Source organism: Rhea pennata, chromosome 3, assembly GCF_028389875.1.
Source record: "Rhea pennata isolate bPtePen1 chromosome 3, bPtePen1.pri, whole genome shotgun sequence".
Classification (NCBI taxonomy): domain Eukaryota; kingdom Metazoa; phylum Chordata; class Aves; order Rheiformes; family Rheidae; genus Rhea; species Rhea pennata.
The window spans coordinates 36,649,284-36,677,223 of record NC_084665.1 but is presented as its reverse complement, the minus strand read 5'-3'; the positions used below and the strand labels follow the sequence as shown (position 1 = coordinate 36,677,223).

The 27,940-nt window shown below is 48.0% G+C and overlaps 3 protein-coding genes across 4 annotated transcripts; 1 reads left to right on the top strand and 2 right to left on the bottom strand.

Moving 5' to 3' along the window:
• Nucleotides 1-39: 39 nt before the first annotated feature.
• On the bottom strand, nucleotides 40-10,916 carry GTPBP2 (GTP binding protein 2). Of its 2 annotated transcripts, none has more exons than XM_062572019.1 (12): nucleotides 10,734-10,916; nucleotides 8,606-8,632; nucleotides 7,834-8,018; nucleotides 7,429-7,537; nucleotides 6,682-6,879; nucleotides 6,207-6,381; nucleotides 5,342-5,561; nucleotides 4,762-4,897; nucleotides 4,299-4,357; nucleotides 3,308-3,479; nucleotides 2,841-3,005; nucleotides 40-2,370 (listed from the first exon to the last, which is right to left on the bottom strand). In XM_062572019.1, exons 1-12 carry the CDS (start codon nucleotides 10,914-10,916, stop codon nucleotides 2,173-2,175), a joined length of 1,827 nt encoding a protein of 608 aa, XP_062428003.1. In that variant the 3' UTR covers nucleotides 40-2,172. The 2 variants fall into 2 exon arrangements, with proteins under 2 accessions (XP_062428003.1, XP_062428004.1); XM_062572020.1 differs by having other exon boundaries at nucleotides 8,550-8,632; nucleotides 10,734-10,848.
• Nucleotides 10,917-12,251: 1,335 nt separating this feature from the next.
• Nucleotides 12,252-13,905, top strand: MAD2L1BP (MAD2L1 binding protein). The gene is made up of 3 exons (XM_062571313.1): nucleotides 12,252-12,335; nucleotides 12,427-12,684; nucleotides 13,243-13,905. Exons 1-3 carry the CDS (start codon nucleotides 12,252-12,254, stop codon nucleotides 13,771-13,773), a joined length of 873 nt encoding a protein of 290 aa, XP_062427297.1. The 3' UTR covers nucleotides 13,774-13,905.
• Nucleotides 13,906-15,692: 1,787 nt separating this feature from the next.
• LOC134139210 (epoxide hydrolase 1-like) lies at nucleotides 15,693-25,745 on the bottom strand. Its single transcript, XM_062573621.1, has 10 exons — nucleotides 25,667-25,745; nucleotides 24,372-24,395; nucleotides 23,186-23,399; nucleotides 22,182-22,362; nucleotides 20,999-21,229; nucleotides 20,127-20,256; nucleotides 18,975-19,189; nucleotides 17,009-17,117; nucleotides 16,526-16,651; nucleotides 15,693-15,998 (listed from the first exon to the last, which is right to left on the bottom strand). Exons 1-10 carry the CDS (start codon nucleotides 25,693-25,695, stop codon nucleotides 15,797-15,799), a joined length of 1,461 nt encoding a protein of 486 aa, XP_062429605.1. The 5' UTR covers nucleotides 25,696-25,745; the 3' UTR covers nucleotides 15,693-15,796.
• Nucleotides 25,746-27,940: the final 2,195 nt, after the last annotated feature.

Sequence of the window (27,940 nt, the reverse complement as noted above, 5' to 3'; positions counted from 1 at the left end):
CATGACCCAGCTCCAAGGGCAGTACAACTCAGCCAACAATCTCAATAAAACATCTTTATTCTGTACATTTATATATAAATGCTTGGGGAACAGGGGGTCACCCCCAGCATTAGAAAAGTTAAAGATGACAAAACAGCAATTATGAAGAGCATGGCACCAAGAACGGTCATGCCACAGATGGCAGGGACAAGATGAGATCAGCCGCCTGCTGTTTCAGAGACAGTCACTGCACCCTGTGTTTGTCTGCCTCAGCGCAGAAGACACCAGGGCTGCTGCAAACAGCTGGATTGACACCCCCACCCAGGGCAGTTTTCTCAGTGAGCCACTAGCACCAAAAGGAAGAGTCTGCTGGCAGCTAAGGCTTATCCTTGCAGGCCCGGGTCAAAAAACACGTTGCTGTAACACCCAGACCACTGCCAGGGTGGAAGGGAAAAGGGATCCTGCAGCTGCCCTGAGCCTGTAGATGCTGTCTCACCACTGGACTGATGAGGAGGCAGGTTTCCAGCTGGGTCAGTTCTCCTCCCAGGAGACAGGTAAGGCCTGCTCCTGTCACTACTGAGCTGCCTCTGAATCTTTCATGGGGATGATGACCTTTTGCCATCCCTTCATATATACCACATTTTCACCAACTTCACATCACTTCAGCATGCTCTTTGTGGGTGCAGCCACCCCATGTGCTAAGTGCTGCTCCAAGACATCCACAGATCAGCACGGCCACTCAGCCCCGCATGCACTGCCTGTGCCAGCAGCCCCAGCAGAAGAGGAACTTGCTTTCAGGATCGTAGTAGGGTTATTTTGGCAAGCAAGTGCTATTACAGGCCCTCTTCTTTCTCTTCAGTCAGGGCTGGCAGGACACCATGCCCTGCTCCAAGGCTGGCTGAAGAACTGTTGCTCACAGCTGGTAACATTTGGTCTAACAGTCAACAGTAAAACCAAAAGCCTCTGTACAGCTGTACAGCCTCTGCCGCACCCTCCAGGCTGTCACACAGGGCACAAATGGGGAACCACATGGTAGTAAGTGAGGAACAAATGTGCTCCACTTCTTCTGCACAGAGTCCTTGCTGGCAACACCAGCTTTCCTCCAACAATAAACCCCAGTGGCAGGGCAAAGGAAAAGAAGTCTTCCTTGAGGAGAACAAGAACTAAAATCACGCCACTGTCAAATCACATCTATACAATAAAAGTCATCTGGTTTTGTGTTAATAACACAGCCTGCCCTGCTCAAACATTAAGGCAAGTGTCCGAGGAGCAAGCTGTGCTGGGCCCTGGAATTGCTGTACCAGGGAGTCCACTGCAAAATGCTGCTGCTCACTTGAAGATGACATCTGTAGTTATTCCCATGGAGGTTCGGCTAGCACGTGCCAGCACAGGCCTAGGCCTCGCTTTGCTCCACTAAACTGCCTCCTGTTTCTGGCAGCAGGCTGCTCAGCTCCTACAAGGAGCAGATTTAAGTGCAAATTCTGCCTTCATGCTGTTACATCAAGAGGCCGTGCTGCTCAGAACAGCCCCAACATCCCAGAAGTCACAAGTGGGAGGCTTAAGGAGTGTGTACATGTGCATATGTGTGGGGAACAGGACAGGACATTTGTCCAACAGTAAGACACTCAGATTACAGTAATGCAAAACCAACACACAAATGGACACTGCAGATTAAAGCCAATCAAGATTAAAATGGTTAAAAATGTCCTGAATGCATTGCGAAACGTTTAGCCAAGCCCCCACTGTGGGTAGCAAGGCCTCTTCCATCCCCTCCCCAGAGGGATGTGCTGCAGGACTACTCAGGATCAAGCTGGAATGGAACCAGATCTTGTATCAGAGATGGGGGGAAAAAAATCCCTTCACTGCTAGTCTTCAAGGGCTCTGCTCCTCCCAACCAGAAATTTTCAAATAGCAAACAAAGCCAAAACTTGCCTGCCCAGGTCTGCAGAGGCCTCTGATCTATTCTGGAGGGCAGGGTAATCAAAACAGCAGGCAACGTGGAGAACATGCTTAACTTGCCTCATGTAGGGCACTGAATGCAAGAAACTCTCCAAGCCTCCATCTCACAGCAAAGAGGAGGGACGCCCACATTAAAACTGGACAGCAGCAGCTCCAGGCATCGCTCGGAGAGCCGGGGGAGCTTACATCCTTCTCCCCAGTTGTTGGTGAGTGATCTCTCTGACCTAGTGTTAGTCAGAAGCTCAGTTGTCCAGGCCCTAGGGACTCCTCCAGGCCATTTTCTTTGGTGGTAATGGCTTGGAGATCAGTGACGTGCCCAATTCCTTTGGTGACTCCTTCACGGAAGAGCAACTTGGCTCCGATCTTCAAGTATTCAGGATGCTTGATGAATCTGAAACGGACAACTGCCTTCTCTCCTGTCCGCAGCTTGTCCTGAGGAGAGGAAAGGGGATGCTTGGAGAGGAAAGGGGATGCTTGGGCCCACTTACTACACCTCTGCATAAGGAAGAGGTGGATGTGGATGCTAAGAAGATGAGGCAACTGGGCTAGTTGCCTCTCTCAGGCTGCAGAGTTTTAGCCCTTCCCGTTATTTTCTGCATGGTGGGAGAGAAACACACAAGTTCTAGAGAATGGAGAGTTCGCTTCCCTTCCCAGTCTTGTTGATATCCAGCAGGCTGCTTGTTTTGTGATAAGGAAATTTTTTAACATGGTTAGAAGCAAATCAACTACACAGGCAGGATAAAGGGACCAGCGTACTCTCTGAAGGGACGCAACTGCTCAAGATACCAGGGAAGTGGACCTGAAATAGTCCCATGCCTCCGGCTTTACTAGAGGGCACAGTGGAATCCCAGCAAGCCCCACAGGGAAGTCCATATTCCCCCCCACTTTAATCCCATGCCTACCTTTCCGTGGATCTTCTCTACAATAGCAGTCTGCCGCACATTTCCCACATGCACCGTCACCTGAAACCCCTTCCGGAAAGTCGTGGCATGGAACAACAGCACAATCTCGGCTTCAAACACTGAGCAGATGGTGGGGTTCATTTCTGGGCTCACCATCACCATGCCCTGCACAACAGCCCAAAGCTCAGACCAGTTGGGGCCAGCCCCTTTGTCAGCCCCATACCACACACACATTTCCACTCTGAGACTTGGCTTTGTATCCCATTCTCAGTCCCTGCATTCCTCCTACTTTATAACCTGGCAATTTTCCTCCCCTTCTAGCAAGTTTTCTACAAACATCTCTACTACATTCCCATGCTACCAGGAGAAGATCTCCATGGAAGCCTCCAGCCCTGCTCACTGAGGACCCTGGCAGCTGATCTTATTATTTCTGGAATGGTGAGGAGCCTGGCAGCAGCTGAACTCACCTTGCGCAGCAGGGAGCGGTCAAAGGGCCCAAGGGCCAGCGTGGCTGCCTGCCCTGCCCGCAGCACACGGCAGGCTGAGCGGTTACGCTGGATGCTGCACACCTTCAGCCGGAGGAACTTCCCGTCATCAGTGGGACCCACCACCAGGTTCTCCCCTTCTCGGCAGATCCCACTGCCCAGGGCACAAAAGCAAGACAGAGTTCAGCAGGAAATAAGAAAGAAGCCGCGCCCTGCAAGATTAACCTGCACTAACTCCTCAGGACCAAGGAGATGAGTGTCTCTGGACTCCTACCCAGGCATGTGATGAACTGACAGGAATACAAAGCTGGCAGGAACAGGAATTTCCTACAATAGCAGCAAAAGCCACATTATTATTCCTTAGAATACCAAATGTTTTTCTGTTGGACGGTTGCCATTCTGTCTCCCAGTCCTCTGCCACACTGCACCATTTCTCCCAGATGGATGGCAGTTGGCATCCATTCTGTATGGACACCCTGAGAACCAAACTACCCTGACCATTCCTTGGACACTGAGGGACAACTGCCTTCTCATAGGTTAGCATATGATAACTTCTGCTGGGATCAGAGGATTTGCTTTGCATATTTACTTCTCCTGCTTGACAAAAGAGAAAAATGCCACCTCAGGATGCTGGCTAGCCTCTGCTGACTCAGGGTCCTACCATGCCTCTTTTCAGCACGCTACAGGTCACATTCCTAATCTAGCAACTTGAGAGCAGAGTCCTCACTTGCTGCCATATCAGCAATGGGCTACTCACATCACCTCCCAACACCCTGTAGGTCTTTACCCTCAATCACCTCAGTTATCTGGAAAGAGCCAGGAGTGACTTAACCCTGTGCCGCTTCCATGTGATACAAATGGAGAGGACTGGACAGCTTCCACTCTGCTGCTCTCAGAGCAGTGAGTGACTCTAATCTTGGAACTCTGGCAACCATCCACACCCACACTCATCTATCCACCTGGCATCACTTACCTCGACAGAGTTCCTCCCACAACAGTCCCCACCTCTGGCACAGTATAGATTTCATCGACCTGCAGGAAGGCAACCAGAATAAGTTGCTTAGATAGCTGAAAAACAGCCCTCCAGAAGAACAAGCCACCATTGCCATGCGTGGAGAGAGGGGAGCTGTCTGCTGGGCATCAGAGGCCATCTCAGAGCTTTCACCAGCTCCCATTATCTTCCCATTAGAGGAACCTCAGTCTGAGAAGTGGAAACCAGAGACACCTTCTTATCTGCAAGGTGGGCATCCTTGGGCTACGAGAGCTAAGCCTAACAGGCCTTTACAAGGAGCAAGTCTGCTCTTCACTCTAACATTTACCAATAGTCCAGGAGTTCATTACATGTCCCCCGAGAGGGTCAAGAGCTCCCAGCTGGTTTTCACACATCACAGTAATGAGTGCAGTAGCAGATCTAAAGCTAAACTACCCTTACGCACCTGAAACTCCGTAAGCTGCTGCATTAGTTCCTCCTGTTCTTTACTGTTGGTCAGTGGAGGAAGGATGTTGAGGAAGACTTTCAAGAGATCTAGGTTCTCCCCAGAAACGCTGGACAGGGTGAAGATTGGGGTAATGCTGCCAAACACACACACACACAGGAATGAGTGGAAGGCCAGAGTGCAGTTGCAGAAAGTGACTGTGATTCTGAATCTACAGAGCCCTGCAGGAAGACAGAGACTACAGCAAGAAATTGGACTACAGCAGAAGGGTGCGTGGGCTCGGTGTAACTCTGCAACGACCCTGCCTCAATACTTGGTCAAGGCACCTATCACCTGCCAACCCACGCTTCTGTCTTGGAGAAGTAACCCCAGCTCAGCCTCTGGGACCTTCTGCTCTGAGAGCCCCAAAAAGGCCTAGGAGGGGAAAACACCCTCTTGGAGAACATAAAGGCAGGAAACCTGATGAGGAGCCAAGATGTTCGAGATGTGGTCTGCTCCCCTGAGGAAGGACTTCCCAGCTCCACACAGCAGCCCAGTCTGAATTATGTGTTCCTGGCAGAAGAAAAGAAGGGTCCCTTACTTGGGAGATTGTGCAAACTGCTGTGCTGCTGTGACAGCATCGTCATCTGAGTTCACAAGCAGGGGGAGCTTGTTGCAGCCTGGCTGCTTCAGGATTCGCTCCAGCTGTTTCACTGTCCGTTCCACAGTGGCTTTTGAACACAAGTCAACTTTGCTGACGACGATGAAGAAGGGGACCTTGAGGGCCATTGCCAAGCCCAAGTGCTCTCGTGTTGTGCCTGCTGCAGGAGAAAAGTAAGAGTGTAGGTGCAGCAGCAGTAACCACTACCATTTGTTTATGGAACAGCTGTGTCTCCCGGCCTCCCATGGATCCACCCTAGAGATTTCACCCTATCTGCTCAGCTCATTAGGCAATGAAAAAGGAACATTGTTCTTTTAATCAAAACAAACATCAGCCTGTAAAAATACAGATAACCAAGATTTCTTGTGTCTGATCTCTTTGCTTCAGAAAGATGCAGTAGTTTTCCTCCACGGATCAGAGTTTTCCAGAAAAAAGCCATCAAAATCTCTCACAGAAAAATGTGTAAGAACTCCAGCTGCCTTTTTATAAGGCTTCAGGATCCACTACCCCATGAACATGTCAAAGGGATTTTTTCCAACAAATGAGGACCAAAACCAAACCAAAGGCCAATCAAAGCCTCTCTGTCCTGAGCATTGTTTCCAGGAATATGGTATACAGCTGACAAAAGGATCCCATTCTACCTGCTCCCAGCCACTTGTACGCACAGGCCTACAAAAATAAACACTATTTTTTTCCTAACTGCAATCTCTGGCTAACCAGAATCTGCCCAGCCATCCTGCAGTCATCTTCACACACTACTGTCAGTCCATCTGTGTGTTTCTCAGTGCAGGCAGACAACACTCACCAATGCCAGTGTTGGCACTAACCACCAACATAGCAAAATCTGGGCAGTAGCTGGTGAGGCCAAAGATTGTTGTTTTCAGGTACTTGTGGTGGCCAGCCAGATCAATGAAAGTGATCATCTTGGAGGAACTCTCACAGATCTCTTCTGCTGTCCGGGAGTCACTGTAATTCACCACCTGAGGAACATAAGGATTTAGTAAAAAGGCGCACTACCAGGCAAGCGAAGGAAGAGACAGCCCTTATCAGACCATTTTGACCTCAAAATTAATGAATATAGATCATTCCCCAAGGATGCAAGAGACCATGTTTGTTGCAAATGGACAAGCAGCACTCACGTTTAGCTAAGGCGACACAGAGCTGGGCAACCTCTCTTCCATCAGGTTTCCCTCACTGTTGTAACAGTAACAAGCAGTCATACTCTCCTTCACCATCGCACCCTCTCCCAGCTCTTTGAGGTCAGCAGGCCACTCCCTCACCTCTCCTTTGCTGTTGAAGCCAAGGATCTCAAAGCTGATACTTGACGTTCTTCCTGATTGGATTTCATGGAGATGCCGGAAGAGGTTGAGGCGTGCTCTGCCCCTCCCATTGTCTAGCTCTCCTTGTGTCAGGACACCCAAAAGAGTTGACTTCCCTGAGTCCACATTCCCCAACACAGCCACTCGCAGGTCTAAGAACTGAGGGAAGAGGATCAAAAAATTAGGAGACTTAGCCACTGCTGTTGTGGTTGTTGCACCCATGCTGCACGGTAGCACAGATGCACCCCAGAGACTCTCCCTCCACAATGAGCACTGTGCAGTATAATTCTCTTCCTCAGATTCTGCTCCTTCTCTCAGCAAATCACAGCCCAGGAGCTGCAATACACTTTCTAGAGCTGTGATGTGACACACCAGCCTCTACCATCAGAAAACAAGGTCCTTTGTTGCAGCAGAAACTGTAAATCTTCCCCTGTTTGCACACTGGGCTGCATCACAACCAGTGCCTTAGAAATGAAACAATTTCTCACCTCCGATACAGGCAATTTCCCCTACTGGAATCTGCCGCAACCACAATCCTGGAGATAAAAAGCATCTTAAGCCTCCCTTAGGCAGCTCTTTAAAGCACCTGCTATAGGCCAATCTAGGGCAAAGCACCTCTAGGATCTGGGCTCCATCCCACAATGAAGCTGCTTGAATGAAGTCCTCTCCTGCTGGAGATTTCCAGACGGCCAAGCCGCAGGTTCCTACCTGCTGGTTGTCAGGCACCTTTCGGACAAGGACTTCTGTTATCTTCCTTGGAACATCGCTGTCATAATCGACCTCCCTCTCCCGGAGCACCGTGATGTCTGCCCCAACTCTGCCACAAACGCAAAGGAAAGAGTGAGATGCACTTTTGTACTCAGCTGCCCTCGCACCTCTAGAATCAGACCTGGCAAAGCAAATGGCCCAAGCACTGGAAAGAGCAGGGCAGAAGCCTCAAGCTTCCAGTCAAGTCGCCCTCCTACTCCCCGAGCCTTGTGCTAAGGGAACTTCAGTCATACAGAGGCTTTGTGAAAAGGAGCCACCAGCCCCACCCTCCTTTTTGGAGCCGAGCCTCTCTGTACTGGAGGCTATCTGTGTCTAAAGGTCCCACAGAGGGAAGGGAATACCTACTTCTCTGCCATACGACGCAGTGTCTTGAGTGAGGCACGCATCTCCTCTTCTGAGAGGCCCACCAGCAACCCGTTGTCCTCCACGCCAATCTGATAGACAGCCTCACCACGGCCTTCTTGTAGTCGCCACTTCATCTGTGTCACCAGGTGCTCAAAGCGATATTGTGAAGGATTCACTAGCTTTAGCTGTTCAATAAAGGGGGTAGTTTGAGTCACAGTATGGGTGCACAGGGACTCCCACTGTCCAAGGCAGCAACTCCCCAACCCAACACCATGAAGCAATGCCTCTACCCTGTCCCACCTTTGGAAAACACACCCCATGATAGCAGGGTAGCAGATCATTCCTGCATCTTGCAGAAGAGATCTGTACCCTGCCTGCTCTGGTGGTAAAAAACCAGCATCATGCAACCTATTTCTGATACAGAAACCAAATAACTATGAATGGCAGGAGAGCCACAACAAGTGGCAAAGAAATACCAGGGATACCTGGGTATCTCCATCAAAAGAGGAAGATTTCAGGAAAAGTATGGTGAATCTCGTCTCCTAAACCAGATTCCTAAAGTAAGTGCCACGATCCAACTCTTCTAGCTCAGTATACTGAGCACTGCTATGAATGAAGACCCAGAAGTGGACAGATAACTCCTTCATCCAGTGTCTGTTTTTCTGTCCCTTTCCTAAACATGCTCCCCACATGCTGTCTTTGCTGAAGTTACTCACCGCAAAATAATCCTCTGGGAGGAAGATTTCCCCTCTACAACACTTAAAAGGCTCACCTTGTACTCGATGTTCCCATCTTCTGCCTGGTCAGAGAATGAAACAAGACAGAAAGGTTAGCTGCTGTGCCAGCAGGGACTTCTATAGGCACTAGCCATCCAGGCACTCTGTAGCTCCTGTTACCATTTTCAGAGAGAGGGAAAATTGCAGAAACATACTGGGCTAGTCATAGCCTCGCCTGCCATTCATTCCTACACTGTATTGGAATTTACTTTGGGTTTGGTTCTCTGTTTGCATCACACAGGTTGAAAAACAGAGGCTAAAATTAGAGTCATGCAGGAGGAAATACCGCGTTTTGCGTGTGTGTTTTCCCCTTCTGACAGCAAAGGATGCGTCCAGTCTGAAAGTCACAGAGACTTCCAATTAAAAAAAAAGGCAGAAAAACAAAAAAAGCACAAGTCAACAGGTGACAGAAATCTCTACACATCCCACCCTGCCACTACGTGCTATCCAGCACCTTCTGTCCACCCAGTGTGCATGGAAACTGCTGACTGGGGGCAAAAATCACTGTCCCCTCTCCCACACGCTGCTATGCTCCTCATTCAATTGTATTTCATTGACTCCTTCCTATATCCATGCACACCTTCCTTGCAGAGAGAAGAAACTTCAGACGTAAGGAAGCAAACCACTGACTTATTTGTAGTACAGCAAACTAAGCCACTGGCCTGCCAGATCTGGAGAACCAGACACGATCGGGAGTGTCTGTGGATAGCCAAATTGGACTGTCACAGCCCGAAACAGAAAGACCCATTAACTCATCAAGTCCTCTCCAACCACAACAGGCACCAACTCTTGGAGAGAACACATGGCCAGTATTGAAGAAACTTTCCCGCTGCTTCAGTCCAAGGACCACTGAGAAAGGGCTGGAGCCTGCAGGAAGCCATGTATTCTGGCAGACTGAACCGCGCTGCCAGCACTAAGCACTTCCTTTTCCTCTGGACACTGATTTGCACATTGAGAGAGGCAAGAGCCCTCTCCTTGTCTTCTAGCTCAGCTCTCAACCACAGCGGAGCTTATGGTGGCAAAAGGCCAACAGAGGGAGGCTCCGAACTATCAGCTCTGCTCTTGGGCAGCGGAGCTACTTAGAGAGCAATATTTGCAAAAGGTTTTCCTCTCTTATCATCAACTGTCCTTCCAACTCTAAGAGAAATACTGCATTCACCTACAACCGTGTATGTGGTAAGGGCATGGTGGGTCTGTTTCAAGGCAGCTGGGACTAGAAAAGCAACAAGTCTAAACTCGCTGGGCCGCACAGCGAACGAGGAAGACAGAAAGCTGTGCCGAAACAACCACAGGGACTGTCCAGCTGAAAGGAGCAAAACCCAACCTGCAGCTGCAGAGGACAGTCCTACCTGGGGAGAAGTTAGTTTACAGTCGCTAAGCCCTGCACTCCCTGCTGCCAAGAGGAATGGCTCCCCTCTCTGCCCCAACACAGGCTCCTACATCTTTTACAGAAATCTCGCTGACTGGGGCCGAGCAATCGACTGTGGGGCAGCGCAGGGCTCGCCACCACGGCAGTCCTATCAGTTCTGTGCCAACTGCCTGAAGTAACCAACACGCGACTCTCTGCCAACAGCGTGTTTTCCTGCTGTGAGAGGCAGGCGGGAACACCACCTCTCGCTTTGCCAGGACCCTCTGCTCCGCCACGGAGGGAAGCATCCGTGCAGCGCCGCTGCAAGCTGCCGAGCAACGTCTCGGAGGAGCCTGGCAGCTGGAAGGACACTTGCACCCGCCGGACCGACTGCTCAGGACAGACGCAGGCGGGATGCTCGTGGCTCCGCGTTGAGGCAGGTTTTGTCTCCAGAGCGGTTTAGCTCCCGAACGGCAAAGCGCACGGAGCGGGATGCCGGGCGGCGAGCTGCTAGCGACGGACGCGGGGCGGCTGCCCGCGCCGGGAGCCCCGCGGCGCTCAGCGTACTGCCACGTCAGGCCGGCGGAGGGGAAACGGCGCAAAGGAGCAAACGGTGCCGGCGGGACCGCCGTTTCCAGGGGCAAAACAGCCCCGCTCCGGCGCAACCGCGCGGCGACCGCCCCGCCGGGCCCGGCCGCCCCGCCAACGGCCGCGCTGACACCGCGCCGCTGCGGCGGCGCCGAGCGGGCCGCGGCCCCTCTCGCCCCGCAGCTCACCTCGGGCGGCAGGTACGGCGGGTTGTTGGCCTTGGCCCCCCGGCTCCGGCCGTTCTTCTTCTTCGCCTTGGAGCCGCCGCCGCCGCCGGGCGCGGCCCCCCCGCGCCCGCGCAGCGCCCCGCCCGCGCCGCCGCCCGCCGGCCGGCAGCAGCCGCCGAACAGCTCCGACACCCGCGAGTCCATCGCGGCGCGGCCCCGCCGCCCCGGTGCGGCGCCCGCTCCCCGCCCGGGCTCGCCGCCCCGGCCCCGGCGTCAGAAACCGCCGCGCGGCGCCACGGGAAACCGAGTCGCCCGCCGCCGGACTACACCTCCCGGCACGCCCCGCGCCGCCGCCCCTCCGCCCGGAACTACGACTCCCGGCAGGCCCCGGGCCGCCCCGCGCCCGCTCCTCTATGGGCTCCCCTGCTCGGGGGCGGATGGGAGTTGGAGTCCGAGGAGGGCGGGAGCCTCTGGCGGCCACTGCGCGCATCGCCGCTGGGTCGCGGCCGGGCACTCCCCCTGCCGCCGCCGTGCTTTGGAGAGGGGGCCCGGGCCCGGGCACTACCGAGGGCGGAAGGCTGACGGAGCCAGGGCCAGCGCTCCTCCCACATCTGCTGCCAACCCCTTGGGGAACTCTGCAATTCACAGCTCGCGTTGCCGGGGTACGGCTTGCGGCACGCATTGAGCCCCAACACCCTCCACTTCAGTGACAGCGACTGGCGCCAATTCTGACTGGCACCAGGGACAGGGAGCCAAAATGTTTTAAGTTTTGCATCAGAAATATTTAATGACTTTACAGAAACGGTAGCGCAATACAGAACTACACAGAAGATACCATAAGCTCTGCTGAGAAAGGCTAGAAGTAAAAGCAACAGGCTGAGGACGAGAGCCTCCTGCCATGTATTGTTTTTGCCACTCGTCTGTCTCTCTGATGTTAATGCTATTACCAGCAGGCCTTATTTTTCTCAGCTCCATCCCCTGAGGACAGACAGTGATGCTCGATTAACATCTGTTACCATCAACAGCTTTTGACATTTAGCATTAACGCTGGCAGCTTTCAAAGTCTTTGGTGCTTTTAACAGGCAGCCAAGGTCGCTGTACGGTAAGCAAACACCGCTCCCCCTGCTCCGTGACCCTAACATTACGCACGGGCGCGACCGCCTCCCCTCGCCTGTGTTTTGGAGGCTGCACCCAATGGGGCTGCGCCCACGTTGTTTCCAAACACGGCAGGATCTCGCCACACGCCGCCCGCCCTGCTCCCCGCCTCCGCCTCCAGCTCGTAAACCGCCGGGCTACGTGCGGCGGCGCACCGCCGCTGGAGCCCCGCGCGGAGGGCTCCGCGGGCCGGCCGGCGGCGCGGCACCGGGGCAAACCCCGCTCGCCCTGGCTACCGGGGAGCTCCCTGGGAGCCACCGGCGCAGCCCCCCGCGCTCGGGCCGCGGCGGCAGCAGGAGAGAGGGCCGGGGAAACGGCCCTTCAGCCCCGCCTCCCCTCACCCAGGGACCCGGCCGCGCCACCGCCCGCTCCACCCCGACCGACATGGCGGCGGCGCCGCCCCCGGAAGCCGCCTCAGCAGAGCGCTCCCATGGTGCCCCGCGGCGGCGGCCATTCAAATCCGCGCTGGTCGCCCGCCGCCGATCAGAAAATGGCGGCGCCGGGCAGCGCGGAGCGGCCCTGCGCCGCGGCGGCGGCTCCCCTCGTCCCTCCCGGGCAGGCGACCTCTGCCCTGTCCCCGCTCCCCGCGGCCGAGGCGCTGCTGGCGGCGGCCCCAGAGCGCCCCGGCGGGGCGAGGTCCCGGCGCAGTGGGGCGGTGGCGGGGTGCGCCTCGGTGTCGGTGGTGTTCCCGGGCGCCGTGAGCCGCGAGAGCTGCTGCCGCTTCGCCTGCGAGCTCCTCAAGCACGTCCTGCACCAGCGGCACCAGCTGCCGCTGCCCTACGAGCAGCTCGCCTACTTCTGCCGGCGGGCGGCGCAGGTGGGCGGCGGCGGGGCCTGGGCCGGCGGGTCGCTCCTTACGGGCGAGCTCTGCCGCCTGAGCCTACCGCGAGGCGGCCCTGGTAGCTCTAGTCTTAACGCTGCCACAGCCCTATTTTTAAAAGAGGGTCGATAGCTAAAAATCTCAAGTGTTGCTCTCTGTCACTTGTGCCCCCATTTCCCCTCAAAGTGTGCTACTTGCTGCTCTACATTTGTTGCTCAGATGAACCCAACAAGTGTTTTCTTGCCCTTGTGTGGCTTCAGGGCCGTTTCGCACCTTTGAAAGATGGGGTTTCTAATTTTTGTGGGGAATTCATTAGTAGCCTGATGCAGATTCAAGCTCAGCAGCTGCAAAATGGCCTTTTGTGTTCTTGGACCTCCTGATTCCACGTGAACTTACCTGTACCTCTTTAAAAACAATAACAATGAATAAATCTGCTTAATCTTCTCTGAGTATTAGAGAAGGGGAAGGATTAGGGAAGATATATGCCCTGTTTTTGAAAGAGCATATTAAGACCTTCTTATTTTTCTCAAATGTACTTTCTTCTTCCCACCCCAGGATGGAGACGTGATTAAGAAGCCACCCTCTGTGGACATGGCAAGCAAGAAATGCCAGCAGGTGCTGATGGAGCTGGAGGGGGTGCTCCAGCACTTGGAAGCAATGTTCAGTTTGACACTGGTTCCCCGTGTTCTTATCCTGCTTGGTGGCAATGCCATGAGTCCCAAGGAGCTTTACGAGCTCAACTTAGAGGGTGTCTACGTGGGCAGTGCTGAGGAGAGCCTGAAAACCCCATTCTGTGTGCGTAAGCTTTTTCACTCGCTCTTCATTGCGGATGTCTTCAGTGAACTTAAGATTCTCCCCGTCGTGGGCACTGTTGTTATGCTTCAAGGACACCGTGATTGTGGTGTTGATTGGTTCCGGCCCAAGCTCAACTACAAAGTGCCGACTCGAGGAAGGAAGCTAACTGTCAACTTGTCCTCTGATGGAGACATCAGTATAAGTGCCTCATCTCCTCTGGCTATGACTTCTGCCTGGGAGGATTACATATGGTTTCAAGCACCTGTGACACTCAAGGGGTTTCATGAATGACTTGTGCTTTATAGGACTTTAATGGATTATTAAATAACCTTTTGGTGCTGCTTTAGGTGATGACCATTTTATCAAATGTAACTGCATATTCTTGTCTCCCTGGATCTTTTCTCCAGGGCATCTACTATCTTCCTGTAGCCAAACTGTATTCATATTTCTATGAAACAGCTGTAAAATTCTTACTTGTGAAGAATTGTTATTGAAATCAAATACCTTTTAAGGCACAGTTATATGTAGATACAGGCATTCTTTAGGGACCTGGGCTGTGGCAAAGGAGAGGAACTATTGTGCTGGGAGAAAACTTTTGCAGCATACTTATTGAACTGGCAAATAATGGATACAGTCTTCTCTCTCCTGAGTCTTAATGCAGCAGTTCCTCTAGCAATAATTACTACTTCAGTAAATTGTTTGGGAATCTAAATAATGTACATGATTTTAATGCAGTTGGCCTTTCCAGGGCTTTATAGCCTTTGCTGTAAAGGCTATAGCAATTCTTGCCATCCTCTCTGTTGGGAAAGGAGATCTTTCCCTGTAGTCTGATCAAATTTGAGCACTGAAGTGTTTGGCCATCTTATTTGATAAAACCAGATTTCTCATAATTAAATTTTGGCTAATTACACATCCAAAGAGTGGGACTTCTCAGCAAGTGGGAGATTTCATGCTTAGCATGGTTTTCTACTTGTAAAAAGAGGTTAAGCAGTCCTGTGGAGGCAGAAAAACACATTTTGGTGTCTCTTTACTAACCTTTAGTCCAGCAGCCTTGATAATCAGTTTGTTATACAGTTAAAGTCAAGAGTAGGCAATTTTTGTTCTAGCACTCATCAGAGGAAGTTAGGACTCTTGCCCCAGTGTGTTGGTATATTCTCATTTTTTTTTTAAAAAAAGAGTCCTTGCTTAATTTTACCTCAGAAATGTTAGAGTCTTAGACTCTAAACCTTGCATACACGTTGGAAAAAAAGGAGGGGAACATGATCAAGTTCAGCACTACCTTTAACTGTGAGCTTCCTGTTCTAAATCAGAATGCCCGATGTTACCTGCAAGTGGAACTTGAGCCCTTTCTTCTGTACCAAGTCTGATGTCTAGTGCAGAATGGGACAGAGGAAACCCTTAGAGCACACTGTTGAACTAGATGTCCACGGGAGTAGTCTTGAATCAACTGGTGCATACCTATAATGCAATGAGCTTAATAGCTCTCTTGTTTGTAGGCTACTGGTAGTGAAGTTGCTTGTAGTTTCTTACTAGCACTAAATGCACCCTGCAGTAGTAGCAGATCTGTTGAAAGGAGGGTAAAGGCTGAAATAACCCTCTGCACTTATTTTTTTAATTGTCTGACCTTTAGGATAAAAATAAGATTATAGAACTGGAAGGAAAGTAGTTAAGTTGATATTTTTGAGCTTGGAGAACACTAAGAGTGCTGTCTCTGCCTTACTAACCATTGTCAACTGTTACTAAAGATGTAGTGACTGCTAAAGCTAGTTCCATGAAGAAATTGCTAGAATGAAGAAAACTGCCTTATGTGCAGCTGCCCACTTCAGTGTGTAATCAGAGGTCTCTTGAATGAAATGTAACTTGAACAGGTGGAATGTTTCTGCTCAGGAAAGCAAAAACCTTTACTTCCACCAAAGCTGCTTGTAATATATATTTAAGAATGCTAGCACTCAAATATTTAAAGAAGCTTTTGAACAGAAGCCTTCATTCTGAGGAACAAGGGGCCAGTCCCTTTCCCTTCCCTCTCAAATGAGTGCAATGTTATTGCATTAAACTGTTTACATATTCTGTTATACTTGAACTATGAATGCAGCAATGATAGGGTGCTAGGAATGAAAGAAGACAAGATGCCTTTTTTTCTTATGACGAGCTTTTAAGCTTGATTAACATTTTAGTGGTTATAATCGTTATCATCAAAATAAAATGCTGGCTTTTGTATCTGACTACAGCGGATTTATTTAATCTTTCAAAGTAGTGCTTCCTGTGGTGGCAGAACAACATACTTTCATTCTCTGTACATATCTGAACTGTAGGTTCACAGTTGCTCCACCTTTTTGACAAAGTGCTTGATGTCTTGTGCCAGAAGCCTTGGTTCCTCAAAGGCAGCAAAATGACCTCCACGTGGCATGTAAGAGTAAGTGACGATGTTCTTGAAGGTCTTCTTTGCCCAGGTGCGTGGTGTATGTGCTAGCTCCTGCGGAAAAGCTGCAATCCCTGTGGGAACGTGTGTGCTGACCCTGAAAGGACATTAGTTAACCACATTTTTAACAAATCCTGAGGAAAGTCTATAAAACTTTTCTGACTCCTGTAACTGCCACAGTGAGTCGGAGAAGTTTCACTACAGCAACTCATTTTGTGGTCTGTACCCAGCTGAACTGCTGCGCTTGTGTTTAGAGATCTCCTTCAGATTAAAAATGTTACATCCAAAGACGTGTAAAACAGAGCTGACCTTGTACACAGAGTTCAATCTTAAAATGTTTCAGATTTTTAAGCTCATCTTGCTTGGTACCTGTATTCTGAACAAAAATGTATATGAATCTCCTTAAATATGTTCTCTGCACTGCCTTGGCCACAAGCCAGCTCATGTGCATTACAGATTCAAAAGAAAAGTGACCATTAGCTATACTTTCCAACAGGAAATAAGAACTTTTTTTTTTTAATTTTTTGTTAACTTTGTTGCAAGTGATCTAAATGCTTATATAGGCAAGTGTAGTCCAATCCCAATTTCTGTTGCAAATCTATCCCACGCCTGCCACTTAGTTACCTCCAAGCAGCAGCTACATCAGGATACTTGGAGAAGTTCTCCTTGTAGAAACGCATGGAGGATACAATGGATGATGTCACCCAATAAATCATTACATTGGTCAAGAGCTCATCCAGGTGGTATTTGCTGTTGAGAAAGAAAAAGTTGTGCTGAAAGCTATTTCTCAATGCACAATACTGGGCTCACGTACTGAAGGAACGGTCAGTCCTCTTGTTTTCCGCTCATTGGCAAGCAGCAAGTTAATTGGCATCAATGTGGCTGGAGCAAAACTGCCTGGTGCTGAAGCAGTAGCTTGCAGACAGTCTATTATAATTTAGAAGTGCAATTTGTCGTGTGTAATCTTTCAACTCAGCTTCAACTGGCAAGTCTTGTTTTTTTTTGTTTTGTTTTTTTTTTTTGTTTTTTTTTTCTTCATCTCCTCATTAGTTATTATCACCTGTTCTTTTAAAGAGTCTTCTCATGAAAGAACATCTGTTTTCTTACCTTTCCAAGCCTCCATCATCCTTGTGTAGAAATGATTTATCAGTCCAGGTAGAGAATTTCTCTAAAATATATGCAGCAAGCCCCACAGGGGAGTTATTCAATCCACAACCTAATTCAGGAGAAAAACAGGACAAATTGCAGTATTTCAGTTAAAGCTAAACTGGACTTTTAAGAGTTCTCCAAAGCTTTGTATGAGAATTCAGCAGAGCGTTTGTTTTATTAGCCCTAGTGCTACTTTATTCTTGCCAAATTTACCACAACGGAGTTCAGGCTGTAACTGACAGCACTACGAACTTGGGTAGTCTCCATACCCGAGAGGTTAGGAGTTAAGCAAGTCCTGTCAGCTTCCTGGTGATGCATGGAAGAAGTACCATGCTGGGGATGTAAAAGTGTCACGCACTAAAAAAAATTTCAGATAAACTCTTTGAGATAGTCCAGGTTAGGATGGATAACCAGGCCCTTGAATGCTGTTTCATCATCTTTTATTTTTAAGGATGAAAACTGCATCAGTTAACTCTTCAAAAAACATTTTTTTTAAAGTTGATTCCTAGACTATGTACTGTCCTTATACAGAAAGAAGATGCCTGGTAACCTAAATCTTTTTCTCCCATGTCTGTGTTCTTCTGGTTCTAAAACATACCTTTTGAAACAGTGTGAATAAAGAGACAACAGATTTTTGGTTTTCATGGATTTACAGTTTTGTCTTTTTGTTTTCTTCAAAAATTCGTAAGGTTCTTAAACTTTGAGCTGGCTGATGTTTTCAAAGAACTATCCATCATGACTCAGGCATTTTCTCTTACGGCAACAACCAGACTAGGGACTATTGTGATTTTTTTTATTAGCTTTTCCTCCTCTGTTTAAATTGCTTTGCACTTTGTTGACATCAATTTTTATTGGCCATTCTAATCAACCAGTTACTTCTAATCAACCAGGTTTTGCAACTCTCTGCAGTTAGCTTTAGATTAAACCAAATCCTGGATACCTGACAGATTTCCCCTTAATAGTTAACTTTTTACACGTTGAAATGCACAGGTCCCAGCACAGATTTTTGTGATATTCTCCCTCCACTGAAGCCTAAGCACTTATTTCTATGTTTAGATTCTTATGTTAACTATTCATTAATCCATGATGTTAATCCTTTTCTTAAGGTAGTTTTATTCTTTAAGAACATTTGGAGAGAGACCTCAGTAAAAATTGCTTGGAAATCCAGATACATTACCATTACTGCTCTTTGATTCTGCCAGAACTTTGATTTGTGAAACATGATTTCTTTCTACAAAACCACGCTGGCTCTTCCCTCTAACATTATTATTGCCTGTGAATCAACTCTTTATTCTTTAGAATAGTTTTGCTAGTTTGCTTATCGTAGAAACTAGACAAACTGGTTTATATTTTTCTGAGACTGCCTCCCCTCCACTTCTCAGTTCTTAAACTGTCACCTTATTTGCCTCCTATTATTCCTTTGGTATTGAGATCAGGTCAAGTAACAAACTGGTCATTAGTTAACATTTCAGTTTCTGAGCTATTTTTGAATTTTTCAGTGACGTCCCAGGATGAAATGCTATTTTTTCTATGATCTCCACTAGAGACACTTCAATCTGAGTTAGCTCTGCTGTCTTTCCTGATGAGGGGTTACTTCTATAAAAGAATCCCCTAAATTTGTTAATGTTTCTGAGATGGCCACATCTTCCTTCAGACCCCTTTTATATTGACCCTACCAATTCTGTCAGGCCTCCTGCTTGCAAAGTTTTAAGGCTGAGTCTTCCTTTCTACAGTTTCGCATTGTACTTGTTTATGATCTTTTTTTTACTTTTACCCACTTTTATTTCTAGAAGCTTCAGTTTCAAGATATATGCTTCACTTTAAGTGGCTTTTTGATGAGGGGTTCTTTTGTCCAAGATAAGTTGCATACCATTTTGAGGAGTTTGAAAAGTAATATTTGCAGTCTCCATCTTAGGTTAATTACCTGCAGTATCTGGTTTGGTGGCTTGGATATGTAAGTATCCAGATTCCCGCAGAAGGTAATATAGGTTTTTCTGGAGAAAAGGGTATATACGTCGAACATCTTCTCTGGTGAGGCCAACAAGCCATGGTACATAAGCCCCAAACATCACGGAGATCATCCTTCCCAAACCCCATGCACTGATGAAGACAAGGTTCAGATGAAGCCCTTTCACAGACCTAAAGTCAAGTTAATGGTCAGAAGGTTAAAAAATCATGAGAACTTCTGCCTCCAAATTCTCTAGAAAATAAGTCTGACTGGAACTGTGATAAAAGCATTTCATTGAGTCCAATACATTTTAAAAGTTCATTATGTTTTTGTTATTAAAAAAATGTAAGAAGCTAGAAATGGTGCAGTTGGTGGAACTCCATCCAGCTGTGCCACATATATGATGCTAATTTTAGGCACTCAGTTTTACAGATGTAGCATATCCATGCTAATAGGTTTGACTGTTAACTCTTATCATTCTGTGCCATAGGAAGCCAGGCTGCATTGCATTGGTACTTTCTGAAGAGCTTACTAGATCACACAAGGGAGTGCTACAAAGCATAATTACAATACAATCCAGAATAGCGAGCTCTGCTTGCGATCCCCTTGATTTGTTTTCTTACTTAGGCATGGTTGTGATGCACACTTTTCATTAAATGCTAAACAATGAGCTACGATGTGATCTTCTAAGGAAGGTATTATGTTTCTTTTTTTGGTCAACCACTTTCAGCTCCACATTTCAGATAGGAAAGTGCTGTGATAGTACTATTCAGGTGCTGAAAAAGTGAGCTCCCCCTTTCCTTCTCTCCCAGCAAGTTTTAAAATTTCTCAGTCTCTCCCCTTCCTAACTTTGGATGAGGATCTGCCTCCTTGAGGTCTTAAGTCAAAATGCAAGAGAATGTACTTTCATGGGTAGTGTAGAAGCCAAATAACAAAGAAATTTAGGAAGCCTGAGAAAGAAGCCAATATCAATATAAAGCATAAGAACAAAATCGAATCCATAGGGTTGAGGATGTCCCCGAAGGACACAAAGTGGAAAAGATGAGAAGGATGACGAGGGCTCTGGAATCAGAAGATAGGATAGAGACTGAAGGCAGCTGTTCTGTGCTGGTTGCCAATGATACTCACTGTGGCAGCATCTGGGCCATGTTTGTAGTAATTTGAGCACCCCAGTCACCTCCCTGTACGTAGTACTCCTTGAAGCCCAGCCTGTTCATCAGCTTGTGAAATATCCGAGCAGCAGCTATGGTGTCAAAGCCTGCAGGTAAAAAGTGCACAGGAAAATTGTTTGTCCTTGTGTGCATTTCCTGGCCAGAGATCATGGTCCTGATTGATAGGGGCATGTCAGCACGCTGCTGAATAATCCCAAGGGCAAGGAGTGCCATGCTGTTCTCTCTCGCTCTCTGACAGCAGAGAACAAGAGATAGTGTAAATTCAATGCCAAGTGGAGAAAGCGGAAAGCAGACTTGGCTTCCAGTTAACATTGCTGTCCAGATCTCCACAGCCAACTCTAAGACATCGTGACCTTGCCTGTATCAGTCCAGGGAGCTAGAGAACGAGTGCTAGAGCCTTTCCCTTTTGTGGCTTTTCTGGTTCTAGGCTGGAGGAAACTGTCCCAGGGAAAGGATGTGTGCTGTAGAGACTTGCCAGGATAATGACAGACTAGGTTGAATCTACATGTGGGGGCACAAGTCTTTCACTTTCAGAAAGTTTAGGGAGTTGTGTAAGATGAGCTGGGAGTCTCAATCTTACACTGAGGACACATCCCAATCATCTAAGCTTCTCCATCTTCTGTGTTGAGACAAGCCAGCTGTTTGCCATTTTGCAACTGCAAAGACACTGATCTTCTAGACATTGGTGCAGAGCAAAGTTTACTGAACTTAAGAAAACCCAGAATCTGCCCTCCTGCACTAGCAAACTGCTGTGCCCTAGGGTTCAATGAAGGCTGAGGTGCTACTCCAAAACCCTTGTGATTCCAGCAGAGCCTTTTTATCACTTACCTTTCTGGTGAGGTGCCTCTGAGAAGCCATAGCCTGGGATGGACGGGCAGATGACCTCAAACACTATGTCACCCTCGCTAAGGCTGTGCCTGGCTGGCTCCGTGAGCAGAGGGATGATCTTGTAGAACTCATAGAAGGAGCCGGGCCAACCATGCACCATCAGCAGGGGATAAACAGTTTGGCCATGAGGGATGTAGGAGGGCTTCACATGGATAAAATGGATATTGATCCCTGTCAGGAATTCAGGACAGATAAATTAAAGCTCTGGTTCCATCTCAGTTTCTGTTCTGGACTCCAAAGAAGGAGGGTGGAAAAATCCTAACTAATTTTCATAGCAGAAATTGTATGACTAACCCATGGGAAAAAGCTGCATAGCTGAAAGGAGATACTGTGCCTTGTATTGTACTTTTGTCTGCTCTTTTGTATATAGGCAGGGGTATTGATCCGAGCCCCAGACATATGAGTCACAAGAGGTTAAGAATGCATCTTCTGAGGAACTGATTTCATAGAAATACGTAGAGCTGCACTTAAATACACAGCATAACTCAGGTGAGACATAATAAAATCATATGGTTGATAAAAAGAGAAACACGGAAAAGAAAGTGGAATATGCAAGTTTTACCTGAAAATCACTTATCTAAAGGCTGGCTAAGCTAACTTGGCTAAACCAGTGGGGGAAAAAAAAAAAAAAAAAAAAAAAAAAAGCCTAGTCTGACCTTTTGGGTAAATTTGGCAATTTTCAAGGGAGGTCTCAAGGTAGTGGCAGAAGAAAACATGAGCACAGGTTCAATGCCAAAGGAACTCTGTCTGGAAGCATATTGAATATTTAAAATCACCTTAATCTATACAAGATTATCAATAATATAACCTATACTGGTGATATTTCACTCATATGTCTAAGCTCTTTCATGCATACTGTTGTCTTAAATAGCTAACATCTGATATCACCCTGACTTCCCTCAGTGCATTTCAGAGCAAAGTGTTTCAGAGCACAGGGAAGCTGCCCAAACATCCAAAGCTTGTCCCAAATGTGGCATTTGCCAGGGCAGAGCAAATGGAGGCTTCGAAGGTGCACAGTGCAATGGCAGCTGTGAGGACAAGGCCATTTGTCACCACTGGGAAAGGCTGTTGAGGTGCTATGGGGAGGCACACGGACCCGCTTGAACTGCAGAGACCCCCTCACCTTCAATGGTGGTTTGGAAATGAGGGTATTTGTTCAGTATTTCCACTTGCTTGCGCCAGTCAAACTGGTTCCTCCAGTAGGAAACCACCTTCTGCAGGTAGTTCGAGTTGAAGCCGTAGTCGAAGGCTGCCCCTTCCAGCGGTGGCGTGTAGCGGGCCTGGTCGAGGCGGTGGTGCAGGTCCTGCAGAGAGGAGCACGCACTGCTCTTGCAAGGCCGGCCGACTGCCTGTGTGCACTACACACCAGGACAAGCATGCTGGCGGGCACAGAGTCTTGCACCTCTGCTGGCTTTTACTCCATTGCCTGCTACACCAGGAGACTTGCTGAAGCAGTGACACACTCTGCATAACATCCTCAGTCATTTACATGGGGAATGTGCTTTTCTATAGGTTACCAATTTCTATGGGGTAGCCAGGACTGCTTTCCTCCTGCCCTTCTGCTAATTTGCCTTAGGCTTTTTGGTGCTAAGCGCTCTCAGGCACTGCTGAATGTGAAGAGAATAAAAAGTGGTGATCAAAGAGCGGACCTTTCCATAGCTCCGTCCCAGCTAGCTGAGCTGCCTACTGCTAGTTGGGTGGGAACAGAGACCCTGGGACTCAGTTAAGGCTGCATGTCTCCACCCTTCCAGGCCTTCCCTCTACTAAAGCCACTCAGTGTGTCCCACAGCTCTCCCTTAAACCCTCCCACCCTGCTCCACCATCCTCAGACCCTCTGTGAAAATCTACTGGACAACGTGCCGCCTTTTGGCAGGAGTAGCTGCAGGTTGCATGTAGGGTCTACGATTGTGGAAAGTCTCTATGGGACAATATGATGAATTCAAACTCACATCTGCTTCACAAAGGATGTTCAGGTAGTGTATTGTCTAATGGTGGTAGGTAGTTGTACTGGAGTATTTGAGTGCAGCAGTGATATCCCCAAGATATCATCTTCAAGAAATCAGATGGATGATGGATTGGCTCCACCTCACAGCTTTCTGCCCCTCCCCACATCCCAACCACCAGTACCTGGATTTCTTTGTCAGATGTTTCAATCTGGAAGGGCCGGATTCTTTCATCTTCTTTTTCTTGTAGGGGTTTTTCTCCCGAGCCCCACCATCCATCACCCATTTCAAGAGTCTTGATCTTGCGTCTAGACATCAGCCAATAAACCAGCATCCCTCCAACCCCCAGAGCAGCTGCAGGGACCAGGACTGCATTCTTCTGAGAATATTCAAAAGACCTACAGAGGTGTAAAATTGTTTGCATTCAACAATGAAAGCGTCAGGATACTGGGACTATGCAGAGACATGTATTCACACTGGTTGGACTTGAGCAGTAAGGAATGCCCACAATTCCCATGAAATCAATAGGGGCTGGGGACTGCTGTTACTTTTGAAGATTTGGGGCACTCCCCCAAAAAGCAGCCACTTTCACAAACTTGATCAGTAAGAGCCCAAAGGCTCAAGGTTACTTCTAACAATGCCAATTAGCAGAGATCAACTCCTTGCTGGTCATCACTCGCCAGTCAAAAGGCTTCCTTAGCCTTCTCCTTGTGAACTAGCAGGCTCCTTCTCTGCACAATACTTTGGGAGAACAGGAGTCAACAGGATATTGGCAGGTCTATTTTAAGGCGGGTGCTTGAGTGACTGGAATGGTAGCAGCTGAAGTGCTCCAAGAAGAGAAACTGCAAGGCCAGAATGGGCTAAGGAGAAAGGGCAGAGACAAAGGTCTTCAGCCTCTGGAGAGAGATAGGTATGCTGAGCCTGCTCCTCTCAGAAGCACTTTATACATAGGTCCCCTACAGATTCAAGCATCTTTTAGGGTAACCCTGGACCTCCACCATAGTGGTCCACCAATGAAGGTGTCAGGTTGTCTGTTTGATGCTCCCATTTCTTCTCTAGACAGCCAAGTTTCAGACCTTATTCAGGGGTGGAAGCCAAACATCAGGGTTGATTTTAACATGAAGGCATTTCAAAGTTATTTAAATGCTTGAGCAATCTGTGCCAAATGTCATGTACCTTCCCCTCCCTCTGACCTGTGTGTCAAGCTCTCCAGCTTCCCTTGGGGATGGGCCTGTTGCAGGAGGCTGTGAGAGGACTGTAAATGAAGATTTTGTTGTTGTCATGCAGGGCAGGGAAAAGACTATGCTGTGCCCCACTGAGGAAGCTGAAGAAAAGTGGAGGCTTCAGCACAGAGCAGCTACTTCACTCACCTGATCCGGGACAAGATGCTCTCCCTACAGAAAAAAAAAAAAAAAAAAAAAAAAAAAAAAAAATTAGCCACTTGGGTGCATCTGAAAATTTGCTTCTGCTTCTGGATGAGACAGAAAAAGAGGGCCTCAGAGCACAGATTCTGCACAAAAGCAGTATTTCTTTGCTACATTTTAGCTGGGTAGTTTGTTTCCATAATATTCCCTCCTTCAGAACAATTTAGATAAGAGGCCCTAAACAACTGGGTAGTGTCCTTGCAGTGTTAGATTCTACAAGCAGCTGTGTTACTGCAGCCAAGAAAATAGTTTGTTTTGACCACTGTATAGAGATAGATACACAACCTTGGCAGAGAGCTTTCAAGAGCAAGGGTCTTTCTGCTGCCGGTCACGCTGTACTTGTGCCACAGGGCTGGCATGTGCAGAAACTTGCAGGACCTTTACCTGTGCCGAGTTTAGTGAATTGCTATGCCTTTGCTATTTCTAATTACTCCTGACTAGGTACTTAACTTTTAGGTCTCATCCCCCTGCAAGAAAAAAGAAACATCCTTCTCGGTTCTCCTTTAGCCTGATAGATTGTTTTGTTAGAAAAGGACAATCCAAAATCTAAACATGTTAGCAGCAATGAGAGAAAGTCTTGATGTATCATGCTATGGAGGGCAGCTAATGCAGGGAGTTGTTTGGTGTCATGATTAAGATATTTTGAGACAGAAAAGACAAAAAATCCCAAATGTTGTGAAATGCCATGATAAAAACTCAAATCTGCTCGTTGTTTTTTCCTTACTTAGTATCACCCCCTCCCCCCCCACCACCCTTGGTGGTGCATGTGCTGGAGACCCTGGCAGGGCCTGAGGCAATTCAGTAAATGGCTCTGAAACAGCCCTGGTGTGATTTGTGAGTAGGTATTTTTTTAAAGCACTCCCAGCCAGGGGGGAATGGGACTCCTGAGAGCAAACAGCCTTTACTTCCTTGGAGGCTGAGCAGCTTATGCAACAAGTAATAACATCTCCCCACACTTACATCCTAGAGTTTAACTAATCTGAGGCATGAAACAAGGCACCACAGCAATATCAGCATCCTGGCACTGCTAACAAATCAAGCATGTCACAGAAACAGCTCGCTGAGTCACACAGTCTAGTAAAATCTCTTCCATAATCATGTTGAGGAAAAATCAGTCAGCTGTTCCCAGCACCTTCCAATGGCCTGGCTCAGCCTTCGTTACTCCACAAGACTATTTCCCACCCCAACCCTAGTGGGGCCCCCCGCGTTGTCCCTGCCTCCCGGTGCCGTGGGGCTCTCACCAGGCGTTGGGAAGGACCTCCTGCCACATGCCTGCTCCTCCTTGAGTTGCTGCAGCTCTGAGCAAAGCAGCCCCGCGTCTCCTCTGCCAGCTTCCTCTTTGGCTACGATCTCTCAGTGACAACATAAACCATATCATCCATTAGTGCCACCTATTGCCTAAGTGTGTGGTTGCAAATCAAGTTCAGTCAAGTTCAACAGAGGCAGATACAAAGTCCTGCACCGAGAAGGAATAACCCTGCAGACCATTGCAGGCTGGGTGCCAGCTGCGTAGAAAAGAGCTCTGCAGAGACTGACCTGGGGTTCTTAGGAGCAAGAAGCTGAACCTGGGTCATCAAGGTGCCCTTGTGACAAAAGCCAGCTGCATACTGGGCTGTATCAGCATGAGCATAACTAGCAGGGTGAGTGAAATGATCCTTCCCTTATATTTGGCACTTGTGAGACCACCTCTGCGTACTGTGCCCAGTTCTGCCCTCTCTGGCAAGGAAAGACACTGACAGACCAGTGCAAGTACAGTGTAGGGTCACCAAGATGGCTGGTGCTGGAGCATGTGATGTACAAGGAGAAATCCAGGATTGTCCAGCTTGCAGAAGACACGGTGAAGGAGGAATGCTACTGCTATCCACATGACCTAATGGGAGGGCATAGGAAAAAATGGAGCCTCTTGGAGTAGCACAGTGGAAGGATGAGGGATAATGGAGGCATGCTGCAAAAAGGAAATTTTTGAATAGATAGTAGGAAAAATTTATCACCAAGAGAAAGTTGAGATACTAGAACATGGGCCCAGAGAGGCTATGGATTCTGAATTCTTGAAAATATTCAAAATTTGACTAAATTCAATTTGTTAGAACAATCTGCTCTAACTGCACCTGCTTTGAGCAGGAGGTGGGACTAGCTGACCTCTTCCAATCTGTATATTGTATATCATCTAGTTCTATTTTATGTACACCTGTGATTTACAGCAGCCAAAACCAAAGCAAAACATAAGGGAGAAGTTAAGTCTTTTTGTTTTTCACAGAAGTCAGCGCTTTGCTTTAGCTCAAGGAACTATATTTCATTTCCCTAACTGTCTGTCCAATCTCACTGGAAAAGAGTTCTTCTTCCTAAGTTGTTGCATAGTGTCCTCACTGTGTTTCATGCTAGGAAAAGCTACATTTACATTAATTTCTACTTCAGTGCAATGCTCAAAGTGAGGTACCAGTACCACCAAGATCTGTGTTGTTCAGGTCTCATATTGGTGTGGGTATAAATGCACTCCCAGCACTGTCAGAAGAGCTGTGTGGAGAAAAAGTTGCAAATCTTTCACTCAGTCAAAATTCAATTAATGGCCATATCATAGCTATTTCTGGTTATGTCTGTCTGGGATTACTTAGCTTTAAGGTCCTATTGCCAAAGTAAAGCCAGGTTTCCCAAGGACTTTGGAAGATGCCAGAGGGAACTGTAATCAGAAGACTACAACATAAGAAACAACCAAAGTAGAATTATAACTCATGTGGAAGGCACCTGAGGAAGCCTGTAGGGTAGGGTACATATTAAGATGCAACAGGCTGTGATGTCCCTAGGATACAAAAGACATCTTGAGAAAATTATGTTTCCCACCTAGCTCTAGAGAAAGGCATAGAAGCTGGTGGAGTTAGATGAAGATCTGGCTTAAATAAATGAGAGTGAAATTGTCTATACCAGGAATGCTGGAAAAGAACCAATAGAGCTGATTAAAGCTGTAGAGAAAAAGATAAGGTATGAGCAAGTTGCTGCTGTCAAAAAGGCTCCAGAGAATCAGAATAGCTATAACTAAGACATAGGAGGAGACACTAAGGCCTTTAATGTCCAGGGGATAAAAGGCAAAAAACCCAACTGAAAAATGTGAAATAGCTGAGATGCCAGAGTCTGATTTAAAATGAATGGCAAGTACATGATTTTTGTCTGTGAGTGCCAATGGAAAAAGAAACTCACTCCTGGGATACTTCAGTCGCTTGTCCAGTAGAAAACAAGGGTTTCCCCCCCTCTCTGACAACCTTAAGTGGCAAAATGCACAACTACAGACAGTAACTTCTTGCTGGAGTCAACAGGCTACATATCATCTGATTTTGATGCATGTCCCATAAATGTAGCTATCATAGGAAAGGTACCTTGAAAGGTGGTTCAGAGCATCCTCTTTTTAAAAGCCTTCACTGATGAGCATTCACAGCCCTCTTGAAACACTATTAGAAAGTTTTCTACCTCTGTCCCAATGCCATAATTTTGCTGGTCCAGATGGTATTCTGGCACGGAGGAAA